The sequence below is a fragment of the Megalopta genalis genome, chromosome 1, assembly GCF_051020955.1.
Source record: "Megalopta genalis isolate 19385.01 chromosome 1, iyMegGena1_principal, whole genome shotgun sequence".
Lineage (NCBI taxonomy): Eukaryota > Metazoa > Arthropoda > Insecta > Hymenoptera > Halictidae > Megalopta > Megalopta genalis.
This window is the reverse complement of record NC_135013.1, coordinates 27,463,353-27,489,855: the sequence shown is the minus strand read 5'-3', so window position 1 is coordinate 27,489,855 and position 26,503 is coordinate 27,463,353. Positions and strand designations below refer to the sequence as shown.

Here is a 26,503-nt window from a genome sequence, read left to right as displayed (position 1 = left end):
AACATTAAAACCTGGGACACCCTGTATATTACATTATTTCTATATTACATTCGTATATTACATTCATAATGAACGAAAAACGCGGGGAAAATCAAATACTTATAAAAGTCACAAATTCAAATATTTCTTCAAATATTGGCAATATAAAAGTCGACAAAATAACCTTGATACTTAACAGACGGGTTGGTTTTTCTCCGTTTTTCTCGGTTATGGCAAGTTATTTCATGTCGGGCATTTTTTAAGAGAATTAAATAAACATGTATGCATGGTTTCAAAGCGTTGCGGTTTTCCGAAATCAACGCTATTTTTGATAAAATTGTACGAAGTTATTTATTCACATGTCTAGTATTAATAAAATATCAATAAAATAATAACAAAAATTCAAGCAGAAACGTAAAATTTACGTGGCCCGTCGTAGGAAGTCAGAATGGGAAAACTGGAACGAACGAATGTAATATTTCAGTAAATAAAATATTTTACTTTGCTAATCCTCAGTTAAAGCACGAAATAAATATTTTTTCTGTTGATAACGTAAAACGTGAAACGAAGAAGTAGTTTTTATTCCGGTAATCTAAAAACGTATCACGAAATTAAATACATTTATCATGATAACGTAACACGTAAAAGAAAAAATTGTTTATTTTAATAACACAAAACATAAAACAGAAAATCGTTTCTTTTTATAAATACAGCTTCTCGCGCATAACAAAGTGAGAAAAGAGAAAAATACGTCCTCCGTTTTGAATTACCGAAATAATAATTTCACGCTACGATTTAGTAAAACGAAAATATTTTATTCGACGACAGTGAACGTAAATAGATCAAACATTCCGAACTATGGCAGAAATAATTTCACTGTTTCTCTCAAGCGAAACGCTGCTCGGGATATTACGTTTGCAATTGTTTGCACGCGCCATTAATATTTTGTCGCGGTGCTCGCACGAAGCCATTAAACCCGTAACAAAAAGGTGTTTTCTCAGAAGAAAAGCTCTGAAAAAGTTTCTCGAATACCAGACGCTGAAATAGTAACGCGAAACACATTTCTCCCATCAACGGGGCAAAAGAGAACCGCGAGGCAGTGAACTCTCGACGGCATTTATGCGCACCTGGGGTCCTGCATTTATTTTCTCCGAGCACGAAAAAAGAAGAGAAAAAAGAAAGAAAAGAAAAAAAGAACAGATTCCCGGAGACCGCGTTCTTCGGCCGGAGATAATCAATCGCGACGCGATCGTTCTTTTTTAAACAACGTTAAATTAAAATCGTTCCACGAGCTGTAAACATCGCCGATGAATCTCGGTATCAGTATCGAACGTGTAGTACGAACGCGGCGGAACGTTTAAAATTGATGGTGCCGCGGTTTTATATACGTTTGAAGTTTACAGATGTATGCCAAACAGAACCGCTGAAATAATAATCATAAAGCGGTAGACTTCGCTGGCTTTTTATTTTCTTCGAGCCGAGCCTCTGCCGGTGTTTGTATCCGGTGGAAACGGGCTCTGCGCCGCGTGGCTGGCTGTGTGTACTGGCAGAAAGTCAAAGATCGAACAAAGTGAACATCTATTGTGAATGTTATTCGCGTGTCGGGCGTGAAACATGTTTTCGCTGTTAGAGCGAACGAGGTAATGTGCAGCCAGTCAGTTTTGTTTCGGTGTAAATAGAAATATATCTTTGCCCGCTTATAAAACGGCGCGGGAAAGCTAAACAAACGATCGTGTTGCCCGGTCGGAATGTGAAAAAAGCGCAAAACGCGGCGAGCTTTGCGAGAACGTCTGTTAGTTCGTTAACAATCCGTTCGCGCTCCGCTGTTTTTTTGCGTAACTTTCGTCGAACTTGTCGGGAAATTCGCGATCTCTACAGGGTGTCCCAAAAATGTCTCGCAATCCGAGAGAATGGGAGGTTCCTGAGGTAATTTGAAGCAACTTTTTCCTTTACAAAAATTTTCTCCGAGGCACCGTTAACGAGTTATTAACGAAAAAGAGTGACCAATGAGAGGTGAGATCGGCTGGCGCAAAAGGCGGTCGAGCCAAACAGCGGAACTGGGCTTCGCGCGCTCATTGGCTCGGCCGCCAAGCGCTGGGCGAGCTCGCCTCTCATTGGTCAGTGTTTTTCGTTAATAATTTGTAAACGAAGCCGCGGGTTGCATTTTCGCTAAGGAAAAAGTTACTTCGAATGATCCCAGGAACTTCTTATTTCCGGTTTGCGAGACATTTTCGGGACATTCTGTATATACCGCAATTGAAAAACGAGACCGTGAAACAAAACCGTTCCGATGCCGCGACAAATTTATATCTTTTTCGTTTTGAATTCACCGAGTGCGCGAGCTCTGCCGGGGCTGGCTACTACGTCTGACCATCGAAAACCTATTCTACTCGCGATCGATCCGCCGCGATGGGATTTATTAGCCGCGTTTTCCCACGGACAAGACAAATGGCCACCGGCTCATCAAGAATGGAACAAAACGGTGCACGAAACCGTGGGGGAAAAAAGGTCCGCGCGTTTATGTTTAAATAACCGGTGCCGGCGGGTGCTTCGGCTGGATTAAGTTTATTCGGTGCAGGACAATTTGTATAAAATGTGGGCCGAATTTGAAAGTCGGGTTGCATTGAAGATCGAAAAAAAAAAAGAAAAAAGACGCGAAGCTTTTGTGAGAGCTCCCATTATCCCCACGAAATTATTCCACGCACAGTCAGATAAAATGGCGGTCCATTCGAACAAATTTTCTCGAAACAATTCCCGCGCGGCCTAGTTTCTTCTCTTTTTTTATCCATCGACCTCGTTCGCGGAATGCCCTTTGAAGACGAAAAACGGTGGCTCACGGCAATCCGTTGCGCTGAAAAGAATATAATCGATTTATACGGGATTCGGGGGGGCAGGTGTCTCCATTTTTTTCCAAAATCGACGGGCGGACCTGTTACGCTTCCTCTCTCTCTCTCTCGCTCTCTCTCTCTCTCTCTCTTTCGCTCTCTCTCGCCGTCTCTCTCCCTCGCCGTCTCTCTCTCTCTCTCTCTCTTTCGCTCTCTCTCTCGCCGTCTCTCTCCCTCGCCGTCTCTCTCTCTCGCTCTCTCTCTATTTCTCTCTCATCGTCTCTCTCTCGCTCTCTCTCTCTCTCTCTGTATTGCTGTCTCTCTAACTCTCTCTCTCTCTCTCTATCGCGCTCTCTCTCTCTCTGTCGCGCTTTCTCTCTATTTCTCTCTCTCTCTCTCTCTCTCTATTGCTCTCTCTCTCTCTCTCTCTCTCTCTATATATATATATATATATATATATATATATATATATATATAACTCTCTCTCTCTCTCTGTAACTCTCTTTCTCTATCGCTCTCTCTCTCTCTCTCTCTCTCTCTCTCTCTCTCTCTCTCTCTCTGCTTTGATAAGTCGATTGCAAAGTCATTTGACGATCGAAAGAGCAACCGACTCGAAACACGGTCGAGGGAGATTGCTTTTAGCGGAATGTTCGTAGAAATAAATTGTGCAAGATAATTGCGCGGTGAGAGTTTTCTTTGTGCTAAATGCGCAACGTGCTCCTCGATAAATCAATTATAACTTTGATGAGTTTCGGCGGTTTCTCTTTGTCTTCCGAGTTTACAGCAATTCTACGCCCGCTTTGGATTAGGAATACCAAGTCAATATTAATACAATGTTCCGAGTAGATTCGCCCGCGGCTAGATAACTAAAAATTTTCACGTGCTTCATCTTACCGTATTCCACGATGTACGCGCTTCATGCGATTTTCAATCATTTTAAAGTCGAAGATCAACCGCTGTGAATTTCTCAAAACATCGTTCGAAAGCGGCGACTTCGTAATCTGCTAAATTGTTTGGAATAGAATTCAACAACTTCGTCTGAAACGATTATTTGATAAGAAAATAACAAGTTTATTCTCGATACGGCTTTCGGAAAGATAACATTTACGAAGTGTAACAAAATGAATTAGTTGCTGGAAATATGAAAAGTGTACATTGGCTTTATTTGTAAATAGACTGTGGATCTCCGTGCAAAATAAAAATCGTTTTCATTTTACTAAGAGAAACAGAGGTTCAATAAAAATGTATTTCTTCTCTTAATGATTTTAATAAGTCGAGAGTAACGTAAATAAATAATAAATACAGAAAATCCGCTCTTATAAAGTAGTTTTAAAAATCTTAGTTTATTTACTATTATTAGATTAATAATTACGTTAAATATTTATTACTTATTACTCGTTACTTATTACTGATTATTTATATTTAGTTATTACACACACACACACACACACACACACACACACACACACACACACACACACACACACACATAGTTCATTTATTAGATCTTAGTTCATTTATTTCGCGACTTCGGACACACGATTATCGAATCCCTCTATCGTCGCTAATAATCCACGAATTTTTGTCTGCCGAGTAAATGACCGTCGAGCATTGCTCTAGAAAAAATTTTGCTCGGCCCGGCGTGCTTTCCAAGGCGACCGTGGATGGGTGTCAGGTGAGAATACGGTCGCAGTAAAACCGGCAACATAATCGGTAGGTGTAACAAGGAAAACGTACACGGCTGAAACTTGCTGGATAAATTGAATCGTTCTGGAGAACTTCCAGTGATGTTCGCGCTCGGCTAATTCGCGCGGTATTCCCGCAACGAGAGTTAAGTTCCAGCAGACGTCGAGGTTATCAGCTTGCGCGCCGTAACAACGGCTGTAACAAATTTAGTAATTCTGTCCAGTGGCCTGACACGGGAAGAAACTTCGCGAATAAACAACGAACGCGTCTTGCTCCCTCGCGTGCACCATCGGTCGCCCATTATCCGTTGCTCCGTTTTAGTCATTCGATACGTAAACCGCTTCCCGCCGTGCCAAATAAAGCTCTCCGTGGTACTGTTTCCCTGGAAATTACTGCGAATCTTCTCCGCACCCCGGGAAAGCTGGGAATTTCAGCGTTTCCCGTTGAATTTTCGCATTTTCACGCGCAACTTCGCCGCGTTTTTTTCCCCCCCAGAAAAACCTTCTCGCGTCAATCGCTTTTTCATTTCATTGACACCGTTACGACTCGACTGCGCACGCATTTGTAGAACAATGAGAAGAAATAAATAACAAAGAATTTCATGATAATTTAGTGTTCGATTCGTTAATGTTACGAGATAACAAAGCGAACGATTTTTATTTTGCGTAAAATATTCTGGTTATATTTGTACAATATTTCTTTATTCACATTATTATTTTTCTGAGGATTGTTCTGAAAAGGTTTCGACGATAATGCTATCTCAGATTAATAATTCAACGAAAACTTGTATTTCTCCTCAGTTATCGTTCTGAAGTCGGATCGTCTTCGAGAAACCAGTGTCTTCATCTTAAAAAATGCTGTTCAATTCAAAGAATGGATATGAAAAATATTCATGCAACTCTTCCAGGTCTCAATATACAGAGTGTCCCAAAATTATGGTACTTCCGGGAAACGAGGGGTTCCTGAGATCATTTGAAGTAACTTTTTCCTTTGCGAAATTGCAATCCGCGGCTTCGTTTACGAGTTATTAACGAAAAACAGTGACCAATGAGAGGCGAGCTTGGCTGGCGCGCGGCGGCCGAGCCAACGAGCGCACGGAGCTCGGTTCCGCTCATTGACCCGGTCGCCTAGCGTCGAGCGAACTCGCCTCTCATTGGTCAGTGTTTTTCGCTAATAACTCGTTAACGATGCCTCGGAGAAAATTTTTGTAAAGGAAAAAGTTGCTTCAAATCGCCTCAGGAATCCTTCAATTCTCGAAAATACCATAATTTTGGGACATCCTGTATTCAGCGAAACGCAAACTAAAATGAGCTAAGAAAATGTACCGCTAGTTGATCGAATAAATTCAGTTGTAAACAACGCGCGCGCAGCAGGAAATGCAACAGTGTTCTCAAACGACTCTTCGAACGCGTCGTAAATCGTTCTTCGTCGGGATTCGTCGCGCGTGCAGCTCGTTTCAGCGTCGCAAAATTTTCCATAAAGCGCGCGCCGCCCGAACAACGTTTCCGCCGCACCAAATACGAGCTTCTTCGCGGTGCGATTCGAACAGCGGCGTCTTTGTGACGTGCGCCGGTCGCTTCCGCTGAAAATAAACGAGCGTCGGAGCTCGCTGGTGATTTCAATTTCCCACCGCGGCCGCCGAAAGACAGAGGATACCATTGTGCCCGGCTGCGTGTTTCCAATCCGCGCCGTCACGATTCGTCGCGGGCAGTGATCGGGAAACGAGAATTTGCAGTCGCGTACCGCGACGCCGCGAAGCAAACTGCATTCTGACCTGGTTGCGTTCGTCTCCCTCGCTTCGAGAACGCCGCCTCACGCTTCCGTTGTTCTCATCTTTTCAATTAGCGCCGGTCAAATTATCTTTCGATCTTGCCGCAAAAATAGCCCGTTCCGTTGTTCCCGTTCGCGACGAACGAGATTCGGCGTTTTAAACTTTTCATTCGCATGTCGGAGAAAATTCGATCGAAGTCATTTTACAAAGCTTTTACAGTAATGTTTCCCTAACTGACGCTCAGATCGTGCAGAAAAATGGACAATTTGGGAAGTGGAGATACGATTATTCGAGCAGCTCGTTTTTTATAGTTGTCGCCAATTCGTGACTATAAAAATGAACCGTAAGGCTCGAACAATCGTGTCTCCTCTTCCCAAATTATCCATTTTTGTGAACAATCTATGCGTCAGTTAGAGAGACATTACTGTACTTTCTATCTATAGCTTGTACTTTCTATCTGTAAAGAAATTTTTATAAGAAAATTAGCGTATCTGCTTTCTTTCCGGCCATTCACTATGCTAATACAATATTATTTTTTGTTTTTTAAATTACTGGAAACGTGTAGCTTGATAAATTTAAATATAAATCTGACGAAAAATTGAATCTCTGATACATAAATAAAGAAATTTTGCTTTGGATGCAATATATGACCCGGCTTCGGCCTTCGCGCGACCATAAATTGACATAACCATAAGCCTTCAGTCATCCTTCAGTCATCCTATGGTTGATCCGTTGATCATTTCTATGCGAAGATCGTCATTTTTCCCGGTTTCAAGAAACCTTTTATGCTCGTGTCAAAGAATTTGACCCGTCGTGGGTCAAAGCCAAACGGATCGAAAAGAAGTAGAAAAGCCAATTAGAGCTGTTCTAGTATTCGCAAGCTTCGAATCTCCGTGTCCGATGAAAATACAAAAGAACGACGAGCGAAGCAAATAAAAAAAACGAGCCAACGAAGTCTCTAAAATCTTGTTGCGACAGTCGCGCGCGGAACTCTCGCCCGGGAATAAAACGAGTTTCGCGTTTTCCGCGGTGAGATAATTGAACGAAAGTAATCAATATCAGCGACGCCGGCGGTCGCGTGCCGCTAGGAAAATAATTCCCGACGGGCTGTCGTTCTTCTGAAAATCGCCTCGTTTATTAGCGACCACGGTAACGACATAATGCATCGCGTCAGCCAGCTCGTTCCCGGTTTCCCCGTGCACGAGCAAAAGGGTATTCGTGGGACATCGATGACGCGCCGGAGGGACGCCACCGGTTTTATTTATGCCGGCGGCTTCGTTATAATAGTTTACCACCGTTGAACAGGCGACGCTGATCGCATGAATTTTTCACCGGCCGTCTGACCAGCACCGTCTGCTTCCACTAGCTTGATAGATCGATCCGCCGGCACCGGGGATTCATTACTGTCCTCCGCCTCGGCAATTCATAATTGCTCCTCATTTTCGTCGAATAACAATGAGGTACGCGATCCACCCGCGATCGGACAACCTGTCCTTTTAATTTCGTTAACGTCTCTTCGGAGAATTAACCCTTTGCGCTCGAAGCCAAATTGTCGCAAAATTTCAAATAGCTCTTGTGATCCACGCTATTTTCGTTTTATACAATCTAGTGCATTTTACATATTTGTTACATTGAATTTTGTAACTCGTGCAACAGTTACGCCTTTAACAGTTCTTTAAATATAAATAAATTTGATTGGTACAATTATTTTGAAATGTGACATAACAATTTTTAATGGCGCCTTAGGGTCGCCACTCGAGTGCAAAGGGTTAGGATCCTTCCGACGATGCATCTTCCTTCGCGGAAGATTTTAGGCTCGGTTTATATGTTGGTGTTGTTTGAATTTTGAAATTCTTTCGATTATAATTGTTAGTGTAAATGTTCGTGTTGTCCGAGTTTGGGAATTCGTTCTAGTACAAATGCTAGCTTAAATGTTGGTGTTGTCTGAGTGTTTGGGAATTCTTTCAACTATAGATGTTATTTCTGATACATTTTTGGTGTTAATGTTTATTTACCAAACACGATAAATATGAATGTACTCCACAGACCCTTTATTAACTGTTGCAAGACTGTGTATATTTATGCGAAATAAAACATCGATACACCGGTTTACAACACTTGTTTCTGATGTTTCTTCTTTGTCATGTTTTTCGCCTACTTTTTTATGAATCCATAAAATCCACAGTCCAACTGTTATACTGCTACGATCTGCACGTTTAGATCTCCAAAATCTTCAGTTTCAGTCTCAGCACCATTGTGAACGTTTCTAACGTAAGAATCTTCTTTTCAGTTTTGAGATATTTAACCCTTTTAGTGCCGATATATCCTCGTCGGCAACACTTGCGAAAACACTTGCGAAAACACTTGCGCAACACTTGCTAAATAAATTATTTGTGCGAGTAATAATAAGTAAATATTACACATTTTTTCAATAGCCAGAGAATTAAATATAAATATCTATAATAATAAAAATAAATATAGATAATAAATAGGTAATAATAAATATAATAATAAAACTTTGTTCAGTAACGTTATACTAGCTATATCAATTCACTAGCGCTTGCAATTCAGACGCTTGTGGTCCGATATCAGTTATTTTGTTACAAACGATTGAAAGTGCAATATCTATACTTCCTACCAGGTGATTCACATAAAGCTACGATCAAACGATGATTTTTCTTATCTTCAAATACAGTCTCTCTAACTAAAAGAATCTTTCCCTTCTTCATATTGCTTTATATATATTTATGTTATCCGTATAATTTTCAACAAACATTCAAATACAATTTGTGCTATTTTATTCTTTCATTATTTCGTAATACGTTTCTTCTTGAATTTTATAGATATCATTCTTACCTTGATTTTTATTAGCTTTTTCCCCAATTCTCAGCAAATTCGACAAATTGCTCCGATATTTTTCGCATAAGTGCGATACGTTTGCTCGGCGCTAAAAGGGTTAAGGCAACGATGTCAGCGAAAGACGCGGACCACGAGGCAGGAATTTACGAAGCCGTTGCAATTACGTTCGATTTATCGGTTCGCGTGCATCCCCGGACGGTGTATTATATTAATTTCGAGCTCGCAACACAACTCGCGGCTGTGACAAATGCTCGGTGGCCGGTTTACAACCGAGAACCGCCGGTTTTGGCACGTCGTCGCGAGGCCTCGCGGTTGCACGCGACGCAACCGATGCGTGCGCGATGCGTGCCGCGTCGATGCACTCGGAGAGCCCCTCCACAGGTGTACGCTGTGCACTTGGCATAGAAAAGCGGGCGGAATTCTCGCGCGACGGCTGCTCCGAACTTCGGCTGCGCTGTTCCTCGGCCAACAAGAAAGTTGCCGGCCGCACTGTTCCTGAATTATTTCGAGCGCGATCGCCCGCTGCCTTCTGACAGATTTACGCTGCGACTGGACCGTTCGAACTGCCATTCGAAGACATTGAACCCGAACCGCCGATAAATCGATTACTTCGATATTCTTGCGTCGCTCCGGGAACGGAAATCGAGCGCAAGAAGATTCGCATCAATCTTTTAAAAAATCGTACGCGTGCACATACTCGTTTTTTGGACACAGCGTTTACAGTTTTATTTAAAAAAAAAAAAAAAAAAAACTGATGATAAGAGAAAGTTACACAGATTCTGTCCGCAAGCGTTCTGCCGCGAAGTTCCAAGCGAATATTCGGCGAACTAGTTTAACCGTAATCTCTTGGCACAGTATTTATAAACGAAGTTCGTTTGTCGCGTTTTTGTAATCGTCGGCCGAGGAATGTTTGCGCGTGTGCGCTTTCGTACGCGACGATTCGCAGGGGCTGCATTAAAGGAACTTACTTCGAACGAGAATAGATCGTGTTAATAAAAGTCGTACAGTTCGGTGCCAAAACATTCTTCTTTCGGAGCATCGGTTAGCCGGCGGAATTTTTGCTGCAGTTTGGAGAATTTATTAAGAGAAATAGTTTGCGCGTTGCTCGTCGTTACGCACGCGATTCGAAAACTAAGCCGCAAATTCCTTGCAACTACAGCTTCGCCGACCCAGGTGTTACGAAACTTTTTGTTATACGACCGATGTAATCGCATAATCCATTCGTGATCGCTTACATAAGCGCGAATGATTTGTCGCAACGCTTTTCCGTCGATGTAGCTACGCGCGAAAATAAAGTCGTTCGTTCGGCTTCTAATTATATTCCCGTTGTTATTGTTTCGCCCGACAGTCGCGCTAAGGCTCTATATTTTATCGCGATCATTTTCGGTGCCGTTCGTTTCGCAGGCGCGAAAACGTTTGCTTCTGTCGGGCCGATCTTTCCCCGGTTGTTATGCAACTGGCTTCAGAGATCGTCGTATGTTGAACTTCCTAGCGAAGTTTGGAAACTGCTGCTATTATACGATTGCGCTGAACAATAAACTAAAGTTCTCTCTGCAGTCGTAGCAACAGTTTGCACGCTGCTCTCCCGTGGGCCTATTACGAGCGATCGTAATAGGCTCGATTTTGATTTCTCCAGTGTGTTACGATCTTTTTTATGCCATTTACAGATGTACAATAATGCATATAAATATTATTGAATAAAATATAGTAATATAAATATAATATAAATATAAATATTATGATATATATAATATAATATATAACATAATATATAATAATATATATAATAATATAATATAATATATATATAATAATATATAATATAATATATATATAATAATATATAATATAATATATATAATAATATAATATAATATATATATATAATAATATATAATATAATATATAATAATATATATAATAATATATAATATAATATATAATAATATATATAATAATATATATAATAATATAATATAATATATATATAATAATATAATATAATATATATATAATAATATAAATATAAATATTATGAATAAAATACATTTAAGTCGATTAGAATTTTTCGATGGATTGTCTCGGGAAGTATCGTTAGATTAATTTCAGATATCAAATCTACATTCATGGGGGCTCATGGGGGCTCTGGTTATCTAAATTTCTTTAATCTCGACGAACTTTTCAGTTATTTAGTCAAGTTTTTAGTTGTTCAGTCAACGTTCTGTCTCTCACTCAAACGTTCCTCGATACAATTTTTCAAAAATATCGGCAGAAGAATCTCGAACGTCGAACATGCATTAAAGAATTTCACTTTGGGCGCCGTCACTTAGTTCTTCAACCTTGACAGAACCTTTCGCGGGCTAGTTACTCGATAGTTAATTAATGTCAATTCGTATTCGAATCTTATTTAACAAAACTTCTCGAAAGTATCGATCAAGAAAGATCTCGAACATCGAACACGCGTGAAAGAACTTCACTGAGAGTCCCATTACCTTTTTTTAAGGTCCCATTACCTTTTAAACTTTTCAGACTAGTCGCTCGACAATTATCGTGTTAACACACTAATGACCATTTCTGTCCAAATCCTGCCGCTTAAAATTCCCCCTCCCCTTCCAAAAAAAAAAATGTCCATCGCAGACATGTAAATCTGGTTGACGCGTGAATCGTCGAGGGCGAAATCGAAGCGACGGATTGAAAGGCATAGGGTCGAGCACGCGCGTTTTCCCGACGCGGTCGCGAGATCGAGGATGGAAGGCTCGACGAAAATCGCGGCGAGTCATTGTCTCGCGCGACAGCTAATGACAACGGGGAATCTGGGGTAACGAGGGACGCGCGTCGAGAAGGTCAGCGTCGGTGTCCCCGTCGCGCAATCCGCCCGCCGCGTTTCTCTCCCGACTATTTTAAGCGGGGTTGCGTTTCTAGATTCTGACAGTCTGGCAAGCGCGTCCCGTCAACGCGGTACACGTCCCACGGTTTTCAGGAAAGACCTCTCTGTTCCGTGCCGATCGGATCGCGCGGCCGGCGTCGATCCGTTCGCCGGTGATCGCGAGTCGCGGATCGATCCGTGCCGGTGATAAATCAAACGGGACGGCGACGCTCGGCGTCGGTCACACACGAGGGAGGTGGACCTTCTGTCTTATAAATAGATACGAAGCGTGGCTTTCGAGGTGAGAATCCGTCGTCCGTGATCTTTGAGACCCGAGCTTTACATTTTTATTGCCCCGCCCGGGTGCTCGCGGGAGACGCTTTATGGGGTGTTTTCGCGGTCCAGAGGAATCTTTCGCGCGGATCTGATATTTTAACGAGCTCGGATCTTTCGACTCTCGTTTTCTCCGAATCCTCTGAACACTCGTATAGTCGGTTTATTAAATGAAATTAATTATTCGATTAACTAAGAATTGTGTAAATGTTTTTAGTTTTGCTTGAAAGATGAAGGAAGGAATAGTTTTAATATTTTAAAAGGTCTTTAATCAAAGTAGATTGAAAGAGCAAGTTTAATTTGTCACGATTAGACCGCGGATTTCATGCATTTATGACAAAAGTAAGTATGTGAAAGATGTAATAAGAGGAATGTCAGAAGCATTTAATGCTACTGGTATATTATATCTACGATTGAATCGAATTATTAACAGAAGAAACCATTTTCTATTTGATTCCTGTGTCTTGCAGTCGATGCGGACAGTTTTTATTTTGCTTAAAGTTCTGCAGTTCAATCATGATACTTTAATGTATATTATTATTATTTTTTTATTATTATTATTATTTTATTATTATTATTATATTTTGTTTTATTATAAGCTTTCAAATCTCAGATGAGATTTATTCGCTGTACAGTAAAGCGAATGTATTTCAAACATAAACCTTAAATAGTAATTCATGAGTTATTTATACATTTACGTTTATTATTGTTATATTAGGCGAACTCATCATTTCACACGAAAGATCGATAAATCACGTTTAACTCGATCCCGTTCTACGATCTTCAATTCATAGTAAAGTAATGTCTCCCTAACTGACGTTCAGATTGTGCATAAAAATGGACAATTTGGGAAGATGAGATACGATTATTCGAGCCTCGCAGCTCGTTCTTTCTTATAGTTGTTGACAATTCGTGACCATAAACACGAACCGCAAGGCTCGAATAATCGTATCTCCTCTTCCTAAATTGTCCATATTCGTGGTCAACCTGAGCGTCAGTAAGAGAGACATTACTGTATTTGTAAAATCGGGATCGATTATCGCGGAATATCCTCTGCTATATAAACAAATTTTAGTGAGACGAAGACAACAAACGCGAGTTCTTGAAATTTTTGTGAATTCGCGTGCGCCCACTTTTGCCGGAAATGCGTAAAATTCTCGGCGCGATAGGCGTACCGTATAAATAACGCATTAACGCGGATATATTCCACGAACGTTCAAGAGACAATTGAAACCGGTGTTCGCTAAAATTGGATCGAAGTGTTCGCCGCGAGGATCGGCGTTCGGCGGCGAGGCATTTAAATGAAGAAATACCAAGATGACGAGTAAATTTTACGGATTGCCGGTGACGCTCGAATATGCGACGAGGGAATCCGTCGGCTGACGGATCACCGGGCGAAATGAGATTTCCGTCTGCTCGTGAATAAGCGTGTGATACACTCGGGGCTTCTCTCTCTCTCCGTCTCTCTTTCCGCCCCGGTGTTCCTCGTCGGCGATTTGGAGGAGCGCCAATGGAATTCCGAAAGTCGACGTTACTAATAACGACAACAATGTAGAGGGGCCGAAGGTCGGCCAGCCTGACGGAAATCGACGCCCGAGATATTCTAGGGAAGCATGCGGAAGAATCTCGCGCGATATTCTCTCGCGGCCGGTTGTGCTCGTATTTCGATTCTCCTTTTTTTTCTCTCTCTCTCTCTCTCTCTTTTTCTTTCTCTGTAGGACACCGCGCGAGTTCAATTTATTTTCGGAGTTCGCCGAATCGGCGCGAACGTGCGTCAGGAATTTATTGTTTCGCCGCGAACTTTTCATTCATCTTTATGAAATCTCAGTGCGAAAGACAAGAAAATCGAATACGGTAATTTTTCTCGCTGATTCGCGCTCGATTTGCGCACAAAGATGGTCAATTTGGGAAGAGAAGACACGATTATTCGAGCCGTGCACCTCGTTTTGTTGTAATTACTGTCAATCGACGACTATAAAAACGAGACAAGCTGTCCATTTTTGTGCGCAATCTGAGCGCGAATTAGAGAAAAATTACTGTATTGCCGTCAAGATATCGTCGCTTTATCTACCGGAAAGGAAATACACCCCTGGATGACGAGCGTCGGGTCCATTTCGACCCGAACTTACAAACATTCCGTCCAAATTCTAATTTTGCAGCAGTGATTGGTAATTGAGCCGTTTATTTTGAAAGTGGCATAAGTCACATTGTTTTTAAGTCGATATATTTAAGGGTTTGCGTTTTAACACGTTTAAAAATATACATGCTAACTTTCGAGAAGATTTACTTGTATTCGTTATCTCAGGATACTGATATTTTACTCAGTATAAATAATTTCGTATAAACATTAAAAAATCACCACTTTTCATTACGGTAAAGTGACTTAAGCCACTTTCAAAATTATCAACTATGAATATCGAGTCTACATATTTAAAACAAAAAATGGGTTTAAAAATATATATAAATGTCCGCCGTCCGAAGGACAGCGGATTAACAGGATTTTTAATTATTCCAGGGGAATCTGAAACATCTTTTCGTTCGCATGATAAACGCGTCAAGGTCGATCCGAAATCGCGGCGCTCGTAGAAAACGAAGAGGCGTGCTCGTTCTGTTTTTCTTCTCTTTCATTTTCTTTTTCTTTTCGGCGCGGCGGAATAGAACAGTTCAAGGGAAACAAATGGCGGGGCGACGGGGCGGGTGTTTACGTTCGCAACGCGAAATTTCCTCGGGCGCGAAAACAGAGTTTAGTCACCGTACGCTATAGCTCGATACGCGGCTGACGTGAGGGATGACGACAACAGAGCCGGAGGCATGGTCAACGATCTGGACCACGCATCTGCCAGCGAAATCCGCCGATTTATTTCTATCCATGGCCGACCGATCCATTGCACCTCCGTTTTTGTACTTTCAAGTCGGGGAACGCCGGTCGCCATTTCCTGAAACTGTAAACCCGGCTTCCTCTCACGCAAACATTCCCGCGATTAACGTTACCGTGGGTGTGAAAGATCTTCGGACACCTTTTAAAGACGGTATGACTCTTCTCAAATTAGATTGAACGATTTGAATCTCTTAGAAATGCTACGGAGTTTACTGTGCAATGATTAACATAATTTCTTTTAATTTTGCTGGTTTTACTTGGAATGACAGAGAGAATGGTAAAAAAGCTCTCGGTTTTTCTCAACTTTTTTATCTGAGTGTGTGACGAAAATTTAACATACTTAAAATTTCATCATGAATTTATGTAAGAAAAAATATATATATAATATAATAATAATAATAATAATAATATAATAATAATATAATATATATATATATATATATATTATTATTATTATTATATGTATATATATATATATATATATATATATATATATATATATATATAGAGAGAGAGAGAGAGAGATAAAAATAACAAGAAAAAAGAAAATAATATTTATATTAAAATAGAATAGATTAAAATTCCATAAATTGAAGTCAGTTGAAATATAATAAATTGAAGTCAATTAAAATACGATAAATTGAAGTCAGTTAAAATACAGTAAATTGATGACAATTGAAATACAATAATTTATACAACGAATTTAAAATAATACTGTTATTAAACTGTTATTTAAAACAACACTGTTATTAAATAATACCGTTAATACTCGTGTATTTTTGGTATGTATTGTGAAATTTGCATTCGTCTCTGTCCAACGTGTTGAATGATAACGAAAGTTGCACAAAATCTGAACAGGTTTCGTAACATCAGAACGAGGAAGACAAGATTTATTACAGCGCGATTTACCTTGCACCGTGCACATTGTAAACAAACTTAGATTGCGATGAAAATTGAGTGCCAAGCTGAGTTGAGTGTTGAACCGTTAAATCTTGTTGATGCTTCCTCTCGCGGGTAACAGATGATTAGGGTCGCGAATGTGGCGGTCGATTGTTGCATAATTTCGTAATAGATACTACTGGAACATTGAAACCGGACTTGTTTTAAAGCTCGAGGCTCTCCACGTTCGCGAATCATCGCCGGATTCTCTTCGAAAATATTTTCGCGCATCCTAGCAGGTGAGAAAACCGAAGACACGTTTTTACCATCGGCGTTTTGTTTTCTGCTTTTGCTGCTACGCGAGAAAGCTTTGCAAGATATTCGCCGAACATTGAACAGACTTTGAAGTGAATCGATACGAAAATATTCCGAAGTGTTCAAGACTTTGTTAACCCTTTGCCAAACTTCGACGAGTCCGACACGCGATGGATATTAACCTGTTAAGTATGAATGCTATACCGTTCTTTATGATCTGAACAAAATTCCGATTTCTCGTTATCAATATTTAACCATTTAAGCAAATGTAGGACACACGATTCCTATAAATCGTCTTTTTTCTTCCTAGAAAGTATTACAATCGAAAAAACATCGAGCCGTTGCAACTACGAAGAAAATGTTACGACAAGCGGTTAATCCGTGTTTCGAACGGTATCGCAACGAATGCAATTTCATCCGGTAAACAAACCTTTTGGCGAAACTTCCATCCGATTTTCTTTGTACACATTTTCCGTCCCTTTAATCAAATGTAAACCTCCGGGAAACAGAAGCGCACGGGTAGCAAAGAGGATCAGACGAGCGCGAACCAAAAGCGCATAATTCTCTGTTAACGAAACGCCGACGCAAAGTACAAGCATTACTCTATAATCATTATAAATCCGTGGGAGTTAATCCCGTTTCCGTGCCGGCGCGGGGAATTACCTTCTGCCGGGCCATTTTCCCGTTGTTTTTTACTCGCGCCCGCGCAAAGTAAAAAATGATTCCTCGCGGCGGACAGTGTCATAAAACGAAGATAATTTCCGAGACAAAGTGGATTCGAACGAACGACTTCCGGGCACGGGCTTTCCGCCGGGAAATTATGACAAACGCGCCGCGGACGAGCCTAATACAAACTAATGCAGTGAACACCGTTCGCGACGCGCTTTTTCCCTCGCCGATAAACCTCGCCGCGGGGACACCCGGACCCGGTAAATCACGGTTTACGCGGAACATCCTAAACGCGCGGCTTTATTATCCCGCCCGGAGGAATCGCAATCCCGGGGATATGTGTATTGCCCGGCTGTTTGCCGAACATGACTCGCCGACACGCGATAAAATCCAGTTACGAATGAAATAAAAGGGGAAACAGCTGGAGGAAGAAACGTCGAGGCCGGTTTTAACGATTTAAGGATTCATGGCTGGTTAACAGTCCGAGGGACATGTTATCTTCAGGAATTCCTTCTTCGATGTACCATACTTCGATGCTCGTGCACCGTGCAATTTCGTTGGGAAAGCTTCAAAAATGGCAGAACGATCGTTCAGCTTACAGAAATTGCCTTACCGAACACGCTACGCAGTGACTCGCGAGAACGGCTGCCATTTTGTGCGAAATCAATTTTTTGGCAAGATCCTTTGTCCGTTTACTAGATTAAATTCTATATTAGCAGAATCCGTTTACAATTTTATGATTTCCTTGTATTTAAATGGTCCAGTTACGAATGAAATAAAAGGGGAAACAGCTGGAGGAAGAAACGTCGAGGCCGGTTTTAACGATTTAAGGATTCATGGCTGGTTAACAGTCCGAGGGACATGTTATCTTCAGGAATTCCTTCTTCGATGTACCATACTTCGATGCTCGTGCACCGTGCAATTTCGTTGGGAAAGCTTCAAAAATGGCAGAACGATCGCTCAGCTTACAGAAATTGCCTTACCGAACACGCTGCGCAGTGACTCGCGAGAACGGCTGCCATTTTGTGCGAAATCAATTTTTTGGCAAGATCCTTTGTTCGTTTACTAGATTAAATTCTATATTAACAGAATCCGTTTACAATTTTATGATTTCTTTGTATTTAAATGGTCCAGTTACGAATGAAATAAAAGGGGAAATAGCTGGAGGAAGAAACGTCGAGGCCGGTTTTAACGATTTAAGGATTCATGGCTGGTTAACAGTCCGAGGGACATGTTATCTTCAGGAATTCTTTCTTCGATGTACCATACTTCGATGCTCGTGCACAGTGCAATTTCGTTGGGAAAGCTTCAAAAATGGCAGAACGATCGCTCAGCTTACAGAAATTGCCTTACCGAACACGCTGCGCAGTGACTCGCGAGAACGGCTAGCATTTTGTGCGAAATCAATTTTTTGGCAAGATCCTTGGTCCGTTTACTAGATTAAATTCTATATTAACAGAATCCGTTTACAATTTTATGATTTCCTTGTATTTAAATGGTCCAGTTACGAATGAAATAAAAGGGGAAACAGCTGGAGGAAGAAACGTCGAGGCCGGTTTTAACGATTTAAGGATTCATGGCTGGTTAACAGTCCGAGGGACATGTTATCTTCAGGAATTCCTTCTTCGATGTACCATACTTCGATGCTCGTGCACCGTGCAATTTCGTTGGGAAAGCTTCAAAAATGGCAGAACGATCGCTCAGCTTACAGAAATTGCCTTACCGAACACGCTGCGCAGTGACTCGCGAGAACGGCTGCCATTTTGTGCGAAATCAATTTTTTGGCAAGATCCTTTGTTCGTTTACTAGATTAAATTCTATATTAACAGAATCCGTTTACAATTTTATGATTTCTTTGTATTTAAATGGTCCAGTTACGAATGAAATAAAAGGGGAAATAGCTGGAGGAAGAAACGTCGAGGCCGGTTTTAACGATTTAAGGATTCATGGCTGGTTAACAGTCCGAGGGACATGTTATCTTCAGGAATTCTTTCTTCGATGTACCATACTTCGATGCTCGTGCACAGTGCAATTTCGTTGGGAAAGCTTCAAAAATGGCAGAACGATCGCTCAGCTTACAGAAATTGCCTTACCGAACACGCTGCGCAGTGACTCGCGAGAACGGCTAGCATTTTGTGCGAAATCAATTTTTTGGCAAGATCCTTGGTCCGTTTACTAGATTAAATTCTATATTAACAGAATCCGTTTACAATTTTATGATTTCCTTGTATTTAAATGGTCCAGTTACGAATGAAATAAAAGGGGAAACAGCTGGAGGAAGAAACGTCGAGGCCGGTTTTAACGATTTAAGGATTCATGGCTGGTTAACAGTCCGAGGGACATGTTATCTTCAGGAATTCCTTCTTCGATGTACCATACTTCGATGCTCGTGCACCGTGCAATTTCGTTGGGAAAGCTTCAAAAATGGCAGAACGATCGCTCAGCTTACAGAAATTGCCTTACCGAACACGCTGCGCAGTGACTCGCGAGAACGGCTGCCATTTTGTGCGAAATCAATTTTTTGGCAAGATCCTTTGTTCGTTTACTAGATTAAATTCTATATTAACAGAATCCGTTTACAATTTTATGATTTCTTTGTATTTAAATGGTCCAGTTACGAATGAAATAAAAGGGGAAATAGCTGGAGGAAGAAACGTCGAGGCCGGTTTTAACGATTTAAGGATTCATGGCTGGTTAACAGTCCGAGGGACATGTTATCTTCAGGAATTCTTTCTTCGATGTACCATACTTCGATGCTCGTGCACCGTGCAATTTCGTTGGGAAAGCTTCAAAAATGGCAGAACGATCGCTCAGCTTACAGAAATTGCCTTACCGAACACGCTGCGCAGTGACTCGCGTGAACGGCTGCCATTTTGTGCGAAATCAATTTTTTGGCAAGATCCTTTGTCCGTTTACTAGATTAAATTCTATATTAGCGGAATCCGTTTACAATTTTATGATTTCCTTGTATTTAAATGGTCCAGTTACGAATGAAATAAAAGGGGAAACAGCTGGAGGAAGAAACGTCGAGGCCGGTTTTAACGATTTAAGGATTCATGGCTGGTTAACAGTCCGAGGGACATGTTATCTTCAGGAATTCCTTCTTCGATGCACCATACTTCGATGCTCGTGCACAGTGCGATTTCGTTGGGAAAGCTTCAAAAATGGCAGAACGATCGCTCAGCTTACAGAAATTGCCTTACCGAACACGCTGCGCAGTGACTCGCGAGAACGGCTAGCATTTTGTGCGAAATCAATTTTTTGGCAAGATCCTTTGTCCGTTTACTAGATTAAATTCTATATTAGCAGAATATTACAATTTTATCATTTCTTTGTATTTAAATGGTCCAACTTTGATAAATCGTGTTGAAAGTTTATCGTTGCAGCGTTTCAGGTAGACTCCCGGAAGTTGAGCTGTTACTCGCGCCTTTTTTTAAGATTCCGCTGTAAAAAAATTACTACATGTTGTAAAATCTGTCCATTTTTGAGCAAGGTGCTCGTTTGGGAAGAACGACCACGAATTTTGTCAGAGAAAATTCCTAAAGATCACGACTTTTTCAGGTTGTTAACTGTGATACTTTAGAGCGCGACTGTTGGAACGAAGCTGTTCGATCCGCGTAATTTTTCGATGTGCCATAAGCGTAGAGGCGCGGATAACGTTGAAAAAAGGGGGATCAGATGCTGTGGGTTCTTCCGTTATCGCGGGTTTTATCGTAATTAGCAGTGTTATTAACATTTCATTTGAATTGACGAAGATACTCGGCGGAAAGAGCGAACGGGAAAATATTTATACAATGAAATTGCCGCTTTTTCTTCGCTGTACTATTGTAAACAAGCATGCGCCGATGGAATGTGTTTACAATGAGAGCCCTGAAAGTGAGGATATTAATTTCTCTTTTGTGATTAGTACACTAAATTCTCTCCGATCTTCCTTCAGCTTGCGCGCAGAAATGGACAATTTGGGAAGAGAAGACACGATTATTCGAGCCTTGCACCTCGTTTTTATAATTGTTGACGATCGGCAACTATAAAAATGAGCCGCGAGCTCAAGGAAAATTAGAGAGAATTTACTGTATTATTTTATTATTTGTTATATTTATCCGACATTTATTACCAGACTGCGGATTTTATAAATTTTCGACTGAAATAACCAGGTCAAATACGAAACTGCGAAGACAGTAGAATTGAAGGATGCATTTTCTAATTTATGCAACTTATTCGAATGACCAAAAGAGCACAAACATTTCTATCAAACTCAAATCTCTTATAATTATCTCGGACGATTTTTGTTTTGCATAAAAATCCGCAGTCTATCGCATTCGTAACCACAAACAATAATTTTCATTCTGAAGACAAAGTAACGTTTATTATCGAAGAGTGTTGAAGATTGATTTGTGGAGCATGGTTTTGAGAAAAATGTAGCGTAAATTTTTAAAACCCTCGGTATATTAACATCATAAAACATTGTTACAACTTCGCCGTTCCATCGAATTCAAACGTATCTCTTCTGGAACACGTTTTCAAGCTATTCCGCTTTTAGCTAACGCAACTTAAAAATCGATTTGCGAGCCTTTCGATTAAACGCTAAATCGTTTCCACGATCATAATTATCACTAATCAAGTGAATGCATCGCCATAGTTCTCCGAACGAACCCTACACAAATTGCAGAAGTTTTGGCGTCCAAGAACGATAGCCACAAGACACAGCCACACTTCCGTCAAAAAGCCAGTGCGAAATCTGATCTCTGCGTTCCCGCAATTAACGCAATCTCGATCAATATTCCGGGGTTATCTCGCCAGCGAGCTGGCCGGCCCCCCGAAGATCTAGACGGAAAGAGATCGCCGGATGAGCAGAGATCCATCGATCCGCTCCGATTGGTCCCGATAAAACGGGCGGAATACCTGCGGCTTCCCGCTCGTCGAGAAACCGCCACACGCCTCCCCGCGACATTGTTCGAGCTCCCGATTAAAGAAAAATCGTCTCCGAGAAAATCGAAACCGAGGGCTCGAAGCGAAAAACCGCAACAAAGACGGAAAAGAACGCCTGAAATACACGCCGAGAGAGAAAGAGAGAGAGAGGGAGAGATACCGGGGTACATTGAACGAATTGGAAAACGGGGGTTGCTTTTCCGATCGAGGGTCGACCGGCGAGTAGTTAACGCGCGCGCGCGCGCGCACCCTTAGATCGCGTTCTCATCGGTCTCTGACGGTCTGGACATTTTTTTTTTCTGTTGCAGAGCCGAAGAAGGAAAAGACTGAACAGAGTGCAAATGGCGCGGTATCGCCGAGCGGTGAGCCGCAAGCGAATCAGGGCACGGCTACGACCGGCAGCGTGCCGGTCTCGGCCGCAGCCCCGAATTCGGGGGACCAGCAAAAGCCGTGTAGGCCAAACACCCTGGAAGCCAGGGTGGTAACCAGGAGACTGATCTTGTTCGACAGTGAGTACTGTTTGATCTGTAGACGGCTGTGGTACACACTTAACACCCAGTAGACTCGCCGTAACCGGTGGAGGGCTCTCTAACACTTTCACGGGACACGTGAACCGTGCGCACCGATCTGTCGATCGAGCTTGTAGTTTGTAGATCTTCGAGCGATACACCTGATCGCTTTCACTTGCCGATGGGACTTTGCACAACGTGTATCGGACACCGGGCACAGTGGGCACCGGTTACTGCGGCGTGACCAATCGCTGTGCCTTGGGCTCGTTCTCGGGCGTGTTTTGTGTTTGTTGAATAAGACATGGTAAATTTTGTTAGTCGAAAACAGACGAAACCGGAGCATAGAGAATATTTTGTATTCAAGAATATGCAAAATGACAGAATAAACAAATGTTGTGTTCGAGGAGAAAGAAAATGAAAGAATAAACAAATTTTGTAGTCAAGAGTAAACGGAACGAAAGAATTTTGTATCCAAAAATAAACGGAATGAGAGAATTTTGTATCCAAAAATAAGCGGAATGAAAGTGTATTTTGTATTTTAAAAAATAAATGAAATGAAAGAATGTTGTATTCATAAATGGACAGAATGAAAGAGTAAAATTATTTTTGTTCAAAAAGAAGCAAAAAATTGAATATGTCTTGTTCAATAAATATAAGTTAATTGCCCAAAAATAAACCAAAGGCACAGTAATTGGTCACCCTACAATGACCTGCTTCACTACCGTATTCAAGAATTTAGCAGTATTGCTTTCTACAAGGAAGAAATCAACGCTTTATTCGAACTGATACTTCTGCACGAGGCTTTATAAATCGCAAACGACAAAGGCTATCGAAAAATTAATTTAAATAGAATTTTTATCGTACTTTCGAAGTACTGATACTTAATTACTTCGAAGAGAATGGGAAAGAAAACGAATAATTGAGAATGCTCGCACAGGAGCACAGTTTTTGGAGAAATAAGAAACACAAGATTTAAAACGTACAACGGTGATCGAAGGAGAAAATAAAAAAAGGGATATCTGCAAAATAACAAACCACTTTTCATTAACAATCTATCTCTAAGAATCTAAATCATCCCATCAAATCAATCAAATCAATTAAAAACTTGTGTACGAACATTATGTTTTTAGAGGATAAAAAATTCTAGTACGAAATGGAGTTAATTCCTCCAAAATATAATTCCAAATTAATTCGAAATTAATTTCAAAAGATCATCGAACGTTTCCATTGCCATTCGAGCAAAATTCATCGGTCAGCCGTCGACGCGACTCGAAATCAGAAATACCGCGCAACGAAAAAGGAAAACCGCCGAATAAAAACGACACCGACATTCTGGACCACTGCAACGCGACACCGCAAAGATGCAACGGGAATCAACGGGATTGATCTCTTTTTCCTCTAATATCGTTCCGATACTGCAGCCGATTGGTTGTAATCCTCCGAACGGAACGGTCCGCGTCGACGCGCGAAACCAGCGACAATAATTCGGTCAGCTTGTAGTGCAGATTATCGACTTTTCTTCCCCCAGATTACATTGGCCGCGTCGGGTTTGAAATAATAGGTTTCGCGTGAAGAGAGGAGAGAGAGAAAAAAAGCGGCGGCCGAAATAAAAGGAAATAAAGCCGGACGACGAATAACGCGGACATTGTTGGGCAGACGTGTCGGTGTTACACGAACGGTAGAACTGCGATATTACTATTATCCAAGAACTTTGAGGCAATTTAATATAGCGCGGTGCTCGACCCTTTTTTTTCACCGAGGCTGAGCTATTAAATTCCAGCGACCGGATCTTGTATCGGTCCTCTATATTCGGAATTTGTTGGCCTCCGCGCTGTGTTCGTTCCGACGGCGCGGGCTTCGAATGAAAATAATCCTCCACGAAACAAGAATTTGGACCCGCACGAACTGGCGTCTTTGCTAATCCGAAGCTTCCTCCATGCACGAATATAATAGACTTTATTTTCTCCGTTTCTCCGCAATATAAAAAAAATTGCTCTGCGTCGAGGTTTTCAGAAACAGCACCGAGGCTTTCGTCGTATTAAAAATACAGGGAATGAAAGAATAAAAATTGTTGTATTGAAAAATAAACAAATTAGAGGAACGAGAAGATTTAATATGCCTTATTTGATAAATATAATATCAACTTGCCCTTTATTTTCTCCGTTTCTACACAATATAAAAAAAAATTGCTCTGCGTCGAGGTTTTCAGAAACAGCACCGAGGCTTTCGTCGTATTAAAAATACAGGGAATGAAAGAATAAAAATTGTTGTATTGAAAAATAAACAAATTATATATAGAGAGAAACGAGAAGATTGAATACGCCTTATTCGATAAATATAATATCAATTTGATAAATATAAATCAAAGGTGCAGCACAAAGGTCGCGCCACAGTAACCGGTTCCACTGACCTACTTTCAATCGACACTAAACGGACCGAGTCGATCAAAATGACCAGCCTCGCATTTTTTCTTCGAAAGTTGAAGGAAGATGATACAATAAATTTCTTAATCGAGTGTGTACTCTCATCCTTGCAAAGGGATTCGCGTTAGTCGTAGGGCAGGTTTGGTGTTAATTGTTGAAAAGGAGAAGCTGCCAGCAACATTCTCAGTTTGAAGAACGATTGTCCAGTGTTTCCGCAGTTCATTTTACAACGGTCACAACGAAAGCCGAAGATTTTACGGCGAATAGGTGAAAACGGGGATAAAATAGGACGCGGAGCGCTGTCTATAATTTCGCGACTCCTTCCACGGCGTTTCTTTTCAGAACACGTAGGAACTTCCGGGGAATAAAATCCGAGGCGCTCGTTGCTGCGAGATCGGAGTTGTTCATCGATGGAGCGATCAAATATTTCGGAGCTGTAGACGGGACAAAAGCGCGTCGGATCGCGAGCTAAGTGCCGAAAAGAATCGTACGGGAGAGACATGCGGCGCTCGTCGCCGATCCGAAGAATCACTGGGTATCCCCGAAACACGGGCGTTCCGTCAAAGAGACGTCCGTAAACGAGCCAAACCGGTGGAAGGATAAAAACACTCGACGTTCGCCGTTTTCAACTCTCGAACTCTGGAAGTTTGCATCGATTCCGCGGGAAGGAACGTCGCGCGGCGGAACGATAAACTTTTACGTCCCGGCGCGGTTTCGTCGCGAATCGCCCTTAAAACTCTCGTTTACCTTTCCGAAACTTCAAAGTTCCCTTTTCGCCTCCCGCTTCTCCTCCCCCGCCTCTTCTTCTTCTATCCCACGGCGCTCTCTCGAATTTACTTTCCAACTAAATCTTCCCCGGTACACGCCACCGCCATTACGAAACACGATCCCGGAAAACAGTCTCTCGTAGATTTTAAATGCCAGCCGGTGGTGGGTAAACGGTTCTCCCCCTGCCCCCTCACCTCTTTGCGTAAAACGTTTCGTTCAACGGCCCGATAACAGGGTTCCAGGACATTCTGTCCCGTGAATTCAGTGCCGCCCTTTTATCCCTTTGTTTAATCGGGAGCTCGCTTAACCGCCGCTTCGAGAGTCGTCCGCGGATTTTCCGCGGTCTTGCCGGAAATTAGGGGATAAGATTTGGGACAGTGGAGAGATCGAGAGAGAGAGAGAGAGAGAGAGAGAGAGAGAGATTAAGAACGATGGTTTGTTCTACAGTTCCTCGAGTTATTAACCCTAGAAAGATAACCATATGACAACGTACGTAAAAGATAACCATACGCTTCAGAGGCGCATGCTTTTCTAAGGCGTCAATTTTATACTAACAATGGATATTTATTTAAGTTAATCTAGTCATTTTAAAGGTTTGGCATTATTGTAAAAATAAAATGCATTTATATTATATTTTTTTATATTTTAAGTAATTTTAAACTTAAATCACTAGACCTCTATGAAAAATTAACAAAAATCAACAGTCTTCGCAGGCGCCTCTGCGACGTAGGTTATCTTTCTCGGGTTAAAGAAACAAAGTGTGGAATTACTAGGCTGCGGATTTTATGCATTTTCGAACAAAATGATTGGATCG

General features: G+C 41.4%; 1 protein-coding gene across 9 annotated transcripts in view; it reads left to right on the top strand.

The window, feature by feature from the left end:
* The window catches only part of LOC117220960 (phosphatase and actin regulator 2), a 494,597-nt gene that overhangs the window by 428,194 nt on the left and 39,900 nt on the right, over window positions 1-26,503 (top strand). For 8 of the 9 annotated variants that reach the window (XM_033471505.2, XM_033471521.2, XM_033471540.2 and 5 more), the window contains one exon: window positions 22,298-22,498. The exons of the other annotated variant lie outside the window; for it this stretch is intronic. In XM_033471505.2, the coding sequence (XP_033327396.2) occupies window positions 22,298-22,498 (201 nt within the window). The remainder of the gene's footprint in view (window positions 1-22,297; window positions 22,499-26,503) is intronic. 9 annotated transcript variants of the gene reach the window in all.